A 7,397-nucleotide genomic window follows, 5' to 3' on the forward strand; every position below is an offset into this window, starting at 1 on the left:
AGGCGTTGTGCACATGCTCCGCTCCCTGTGCGGCCAGTTGGAGCGGGGCTGGCGCTGGGTGGCTGTTGGGGACACGGCTTCTCGAGGGTGGACAAGCTGTAAGTGCCGCGGCCAGACAGGCAGGGCCATGAGGGTGTCTGTGCTTGGAAGTGGTGGATGTTTCATCTCTTTAGGCTTTGTACTAGCAGTTGTAGAGGAGCCATAGCAGCCTGAGCTATGTAAGATGTTAGGTTCCATATTTGTCACTGCTAGTCGTAGCAAGTGATGCAAGTGTTCATCAGTTAGTCTGGATCTGATTGGAGATTTCAGATGTCTCATTCGGGAAAAAGTCTGCTCACAGACATAGGTGCTGCCAAAGATGGTTGCAATTTTGAGTGCGTGGTTCCTGAGATTATGATATGTCTCTGAGGGGAGAGATGCATAGAAATTAGTAAGGCTGCTTGATTTGAATGTATCTTTCAGCGAGTCACAAGTCTGTAGTTCGGCCAATTCCATTTGGTAAATCAGATCAACAGTTTCAGTGTCAACAGAAAATGGGTTCTGGATAAGATGTATGTGCTGTACATGGAGACGAAGCTCTTTAAATCTAGTTTGAAACTCCTTTTGCAACATTTCTAGTACATCCATACATGTTTTGTTTGGGAATGCAACTGCTGGTTTTTCTGCAGACAGGTTTTGAGTTGTGGGGAGATGGCAGAAGTTTTCCTCCTTTACTTGGTTAATGAGCAGGTCTAGTTTGACTTGGAACGCTTTCACATGTGAATACATATCACAGATGAGCTTCCCCTTTCCTTGAAGTTGGACATTGAAATTGTTGAGTAGCTCTGTTACATCTGTCAGAAACGCAAGGTGCCATTTCCATTCTGCATCTTTGAGCTCTGGTACTTCTTTGTTTTTAGAAAGCACAAAATCATAAACCTGTGGAAGGAAGTCATAAAATCGTGTCAAAACTCTCCCTCGACTCAGCCAACAGACTTCTGTGTGGTACAGAATACCTTCATAGGCAACATTTAGCTCAGACAAATTCCTGAAACTGTCTGTGGTTTAGTGCATGAGCTCTAATGAAGTTAACACAAGAAACCACAATTTTCATGACAGAGTCCAGCTTCAGTGATTTACAACGCAGGGCTTGTTGGTGGATGATGCAGTGTTATGGCTATTGGATGTGAATGGTTGCGTTTGTCCATCTCTTTGTTAATGTGTGCAAACCACTCCTTTCACGGACCCCACCATGCTAGGAGCACCATCAGTTGTCACACTGAATAGTTTACCCCAGTCCAGCTCCAAATCATTCATAGTCTGGCAAACTTTCTCATAGATATCCTCTCCTATAGTTGTTCCTTTGATGCTTTTCAGTGCAGCAAGCTCCTCTGTGACTTTGAAAGAATCATTTGTCCCACAAATGAAAATTAGAAGTTGTGCAGAATCATGAACATCATTGCTTTTGTCGAGTGCCAATGAGAAATAGCAAAGTTTTTTTGAGGAGTTTTGCAACTACAGATTCAAATTTTCCCCCATTTCTTCAATCCTTAGTGTAATTGTAGGTCCTGAAAGACTCACTGTACTAAATAAATCCGCCTTCTCTGGACACATCTCTTTAGCCGCAGAAAGAAGGCATTTTTTAACAAATTCTCCCTCTATGAATGCTCTGCAAGTGCACGCTATGAGCTTGGCAACTTGATAGCTTGCTCGAAGTGATGATATATTGAGCTGCTTTTGCTTCACAAAAGTATTTTGCTGAGTTGTCAATCCATGTTTTATTCTTAATATTTTATCTTTTCTTACTTGTCCGACCAAAGAATCATATTTATCTTTATGTTGAGTTTCGTAGTGTCGATGCAAATTGTATTCCTTGAACACAGGCACTGAATTCTGGGCTCTGAAACAGCTCTTTCTTTGTACTCCGTGAAAAAATAATCAGAAGTCCACTTTTCTTGGAACACCCCACACTCGGAGTCAACTTTTCTTTTTTTTGACATCAGAAGTCCACATTTCTTGGAACACCCCACACTCGGAGTCAACTTTTCTTTTTTTTGACATCAGAAGTCCACATTTCTTGGAACACCCCGCACTCGGATTCAATTTTTCTTTTTTTTGACATGCTGGTGCGTGCGCTTCCCACTGGTGCTGGCTTGCTCGTCCTGCCCGGGAGCTGGAGGGAGGGAGAGACGGGGGAGCCGCCCCCCTCCTCAGCCCGGCCGCGCAGTCCGGACAGGGTGGCCAGAAGGGACTGAAGGGACTTTGCCGCGCCGGGGCTCTGGCGACTCGCCCGAGTTGGCTGGGCCTCGCAGTGCAGAGGCTGCCGGCTGAGCTTGCCCGGCAGAGGAGATGCCCGCGCCTCTCGCCCGCCGCGCACCGCAGAGGAGGAGGAGGAGGAGGCGGGCTACGGAGGCCGGCACGGATGAAGGGGCAGGCAGTCATCTGCGGCTTCTTGGCTTCTTGGTTCTACGGCGGGCGTGTGTCTGTAAATACCGGTGGGCCGGACTGAGGAACCTGGGGGGCCGTATCCAGCCCGTGGGCCGTAGTTTGAGGACCCCTGCTCTATGTGTTTTGGTAAAGCATTTAGAAGAGGAATTAAATTATTTAAACTAACCCTGGTACTGAATTGGAAATTATAATTAAAAAACATACCTGCACTGTGGCAAAATACATAGATACACTGTTCATGGTGGGTGGGTTTTTTTTGTTTTTAATGATTTACACAAGTGAGTAAAGTGCTTCGTATGCGAAACTATATTAGGAGTCATCTGAAAATACTGAGAAAAATAAAATATTGTGGAGGCAATATTGAGGCAAAACCCATCACTCGGATGCCTGGAAAAGGCAAGAGCACGCCTGCAGTCCCGGCAGTGAGGCTGTGAAGAGGCTGTGTAAGGACACTGGTGATGACTGATAGGTTGTCCTCTCTAGATGCAGACTTGTGTGGTTTGCAGCAAAACAAAACAGCACGTCAGCACAGGATACGGATGCATTTCCACAAGTCATGACAAAACGAGCTGGTTTGCCTTTACAATTCATTTAACAAAGCCGTGGGGGTCCCGGTCCCAGGGGTCCCGGTCCCGGGGTCCCAGTCCTGGTCCCGATCCCGGTCTGAGCCCTGTGGTTCCCGGTCCCGGCCCAGTCCGAGCCACAGGGGTCACTATCCCGGGGTTCCCGGTCCCAGTCTAGGTCTCGAGCCCTAGTCCCGTGAGTCCCGGTCCGAGCCCGGGGGTCCTTGTCCCGGTCCCAGTCTCGAGCCCTAGTCCCGTGAGTCCTGGTCCGAGCCCGAGGGTCCTTGTCCTGCTCCCGGTCCCGAGCCGCAGGGGTCCCGGTCCTGGGAGTCGCAGTCCTGGTCTGAGCCGCACGGGACCCCGGTCCCGGTCGTCTATATCCTGAGCCATGGGTGTCCCGGTCCCAGTTCCAGTCCCGAGCCGCAGGGGTCCCGGTCCCTGCCGTGGGGATCCTGGTCCCTGACCCAGGCCGCAGTGGTCCCGGTGGTCCCAGTCCCAGCGGACCTGGTTTCGGTCCTGGCCTGAGCCGCTAAGGTCCCGGTCCTGAGCCGCAGGGGCGCCAGTCCCGGCTGTCCTGGTCCTGATCCCGAGCCACGGGGGTCCCTGTCCCAAGCCGCGGTGGTCCCGGTCCCGGTGGTCCCGGTCCTGGAGGTCCTGGTTTCAGTCCCAGCCTGAAGCTGCGGGGGTGCCGGACCCAGACCCGGTCCCGAGCCGTGCGGGTCCCGGTCCCGGGGCTCCAGGTCTTGGTCTTGGTGCGAGACGCAGAGGGTCCTGGTCCTCGGAGGTCCCAGTCAGTCCTGGTCCCTGATCCGAGCTGCAGGATTCCCAGTTCTGGCGGTCCCAGTCCTGGTCCCCGTTTGTGCCGCGGGGGTCCCAGTCTTGGGCCTTGATCCGAGCCGCGGGGATCCCTGTCCCGGTCCGAGCCGTGGGGGTCTCGGTTCAAGGGGTATTGGTCCCGGTCCCAGCCGCAGGGGTCCCGGTCCCTGGTCCGAGCCGCGGGGGTCTGGTCCAGGATTCTTGGCCCCAGTCCCGGTCCGAGCCGCGGGGGTCCCGGTCCCAGGGGTATTGGTCTCGGTCCCGGTCCGAGCCGTGGGGGTCCCGGTCCCCAGGTTCTTGATCCTGGTCCGGGTCCGAGCCACGGGGATCCCGGTCCCGGTTCCAGTTCGAGCCGCATTGGTCCCGGTGCCGAGGCTCCCGGACCCAGACCTGAGTCCGAGCTGCGTGGGTCCCGGTCCCGGGCGTCGCGGTTGCAGTCCCGGTCGGAGCCGCGGGGGTCCCGGTCCCGGGCGTCCCCTTTTCAGACCCTGGTCCGAGCTGTGGGGGTCCGGTCCCAGTCTTGGTCCCGGTCCCGGTCCGAGCCTTGAGGGTCCCGGTCAGAGCCGTGGGGGTCCCGGTCCTGGGCGTCCCCTTTTCAGTCCCTGGTCCGAGCTGCATGGGTCCGGTCCCAGGAGTCTTGGTCTCAGTCCCGGTCGGAGCCTTGGGGGTCCCGGTCCTGGGCGTCGCGGTCGCGGTCCCGGTCAGAGCCGGGGGGGTCCCAGTCCTGGGCGTCCCGTTCGCGGTCCCGGTCCCAAGCCATAGAGGTCCCGGACTGGGGGGTCCCGGTCCTGGTCCTGAGCCGTGGGGGTCCCGGTCCCCAGGGTCCCTGTCCAAGTCCTTAGCCGTGGGGGTCAAGGTCTCAGGGGTCCTGGTGCCGGCCTCGAACCGCTAGAGTCCTGGTCCCCGGGGTCCCGATTCTGGCCCCGGTCCCAAGCTATGGGGGTCCCGGTCCCGGTTGGAGCTGCGGGGGTCCCGGTTCTGGGTGTCCCGTTCGTGGTCCCGGTCCCAAGCCACAGGGGTCTCGGCCCGGGGGTCCCTTTCCCGGGCGTCCCCTTTTCAGTCCCTGGTCCGAGCTGCGGGGGTCCGGTCCCAGGAGTCTTGGTCCCGGTCCCGGTCAGAGCCGCGGGGTTCCCGGTCCTGGGCATCCCGTTCGCGGTCCCAGTCCCAAGCCACAAGGGTCCCGGCCTGGGGGTCCCGGTTCTGGTCCCGAGCTGTGGGGGTCCCGGCCCCGGAGGTCTTGGTCCCGGTCCCGGTCCAAGCCACGTGGGTCCCGGTGGTCCCAGTCCCAGTCCTGAGCTGCGAGAATCCCGGTCCCGGTCCAAGCCGCGGGGGTCCGGTCCCGGAGCCTTGGCCCTAGTCCCTGTCTGACCCGCGGGGGTCCCGGTCCAGGGGTATTGGTCCCGGTCCTGGTCCGAGCCGCGGGGGTCTCGGTTCCGAGGGTCCTGGTCCCAGTCCCTAGCCGCGGGCGTCACCGTCTGTGGGGTCCCTGTCCCGGTCCAGGTCTCGAGTTGCGCGGGTCCCGGTGCCCGGGGTCCCTGTCCTGTACCGCGGGGATCCCGATCCTGGGGGTCCCGGTCCTGGTCGTTAGCCACAGGGGTCCCGGTCCCCGGTGCCCGGGGTCCCGGTCCCGAGCGGCGGGGCTCCCGGTGCCCGGGGTCTCGGCTCCCATCTGCGGGGGTCCCGGTTCCGGGGGTCTCGGTCCCGATCCCTGGTATGAGCCGCAGGGGTCCCGTCGCCGGGTTCTTGAACCCGGTCCGGGTCCGAGCAGCGGAGGTCCCGGTCGCGGTCCTGGTCGGAGCCGCGGGAGTTCCGGTCTAGGTCCCGGTCGGAGCCGCGGGGGTGCTGGTCACGGTCGGAGCCTTGGGGGTCCCGGTCGCGGTCGGAGCCGCGGGCGTCCCGGTCGCGGTCCCCGTCCCGGTCGCGGTCCCGTTCGGAGCCGCGGGGGTCCCGTTCCCGGGCGTCCTGGTCGCGGTCTCGGTTCGAGCCGCGGGGGTCCCGTTCCCGGGCGTCCCGGTCGCGGTCCCGGTCGGAGCGTGTCCGAGTGGGGGGGAAATTAAACCGTGGAGGGGCGCAGCCGCTCTGCACCCCGCGGTCCCCAGGTGGGGGCTTGTCGCCAGGGGCGGGGCCGTTGCAGCAGCGAGCACCCGCGGGCTGCGTTTGTCCCGGGGCTGCAGCGGCGCGGCAGCTCCGTACTCCCGTGCCAAGCACGCTCTGGCAACGTGCTCGGGGGACGGCAGCGGCGCCTCCTTACCGGGAGGCAGCAGCGGGCGCCGCGGCACCACCCCGCAGGCTGCGCGGGATCGCGGTGCCGTTAACGGCGGCCGGCAGCGCCGACTGGGGAGGCGCCACCGCGCATGCGCGTCGCCAGGGCTGCAGCACCGATTTTTGGCCGCCGGGTCACAGCAGCAGCGCTCCCCCAACCGGGCGGGTGCAGTACCCGCTTTTGGTCGCCAGGTGGCAGCAACGGCCCACCAACCCTGTGCGGAGCACTGGCTGGGCGAGCACTGGGCCGGGTCACAGCCCAGTTTACGCCACCGGACCCCGGGAGTGCTGCTCGCTGCGGCTGCGGGGTGCCCTTCCCCCTGCCCTTTGCCCACTCGCAGCCCGGGCATTCATACTTATTGCCTCCGTATGCAAAAGCACCCACGTGGCTCAAGCTGTTAAATCCTTTCCGTATGATGCATTCCGTTTTGCTGTGGGAACTAGGGGTGCATTTGCTCTGTTTGCATTTGGAAGCATCTGTTAGTAACAGCAATTTTAAATGTATATTTTTTTAAATAGGAGAGATTTTGCAGGAGTGCACTTTTTGACTGGGAAAAAGCGAGTGGTGTGAATGTGTAGCTTAGGAAAAGCTCATACAAGGTTTTCCCCTGCACAAGTAAGCCATTATGAGCTGTTGCACGATTTAACCTCTTGTGTTCACAGCCGCTCCCTGCGACGGGAAAGTGAGCCGCTACCGGAGTGAAGGGGTGCAGAGCACGCGGCAGGGCTGAAAGGTGGGACAAGGGAGCGGGGTCTTTCCTCCTCCTGCCTCCCTCCCTCCCCCCCACCCGCCGCCCCCCGCCCCCCGGCAGCGGGTACCCTCCGGCGAGGATTTGCTTTCCGCCGTGCCAGCCGCTCGCAGGGGCAGCTCGGCTGCTCTCGGCAGGGCGTCTGTAAGCAAGTGCAGCGCCTTGCAGGGCGGGGTCAGCGGCGGGCCGGGGGGCTGTGACACCGAGCGGCAGCTGCTCTCGGCCAGCAGCTTCGCCTCGGGACCGAGCCCCCCCAGGCAGCCGCTGTGGGCACAGCCCGCACCCCGCGGGCGGCCCCCGCAGAGCCCCGGGGCCGGCAGGCTGAGGGGAGCCCGCGGCGGCACCGAGCCCCGGCCCGGCGCGGAACGGCAGCCCAGCCCCCACCCGCCGCGGCTCTGAACGGGCGGCTGGTGCTGCTTCTCGTGGTGGTGCTTCTCACTTTGCCCTGGTAGCCATGTGCAGCGCACCACAAGAGCTGTGCTGCCCGCTTTCTGGGGCGAGATGCGGAACCGCGGCCTTTTGCACTTGTCCGCAGCCAAAATGCTGCGTAAGCCTGGTTTTGGCTAGCTAACGACTGTGA

The 7,397-nt window shown here is 60.4% G+C and overlaps 1 protein-coding gene across 1 annotated transcript; it reads right to left on the reverse strand.

Annotated features, from left to right (window-relative positions):
- Positions 1–5,014: 5,014 nt before the first annotated feature.
- LOC129784363 (uncharacterized protein DDB_G0284459-like) lies at positions 5,015–6,162 on the reverse strand. Its single transcript, XM_055802882.1, has 2 exons — positions 6,156–6,162; positions 5,015–6,052 (listed from the first exon to the last, which is right to left on the reverse strand). Exons 1-2 carry the CDS (start codon positions 6,160–6,162, stop codon positions 5,391–5,393), a joined length of 669 nt encoding a protein of 222 aa, XP_055658857.1. The 3' UTR covers positions 5,015–5,390.
- Between the last annotated feature and the right edge of the window lie 1,235 nt (positions 6,163–7,397).

This window comes from Falco peregrinus, chromosome 4 (genome assembly GCF_023634155.1).
Source record: "Falco peregrinus isolate bFalPer1 chromosome 4, bFalPer1.pri, whole genome shotgun sequence".
NCBI classification, from domain to species: Eukaryota; Metazoa; Chordata; class Aves; order Falconiformes; family Falconidae; genus Falco; species Falco peregrinus.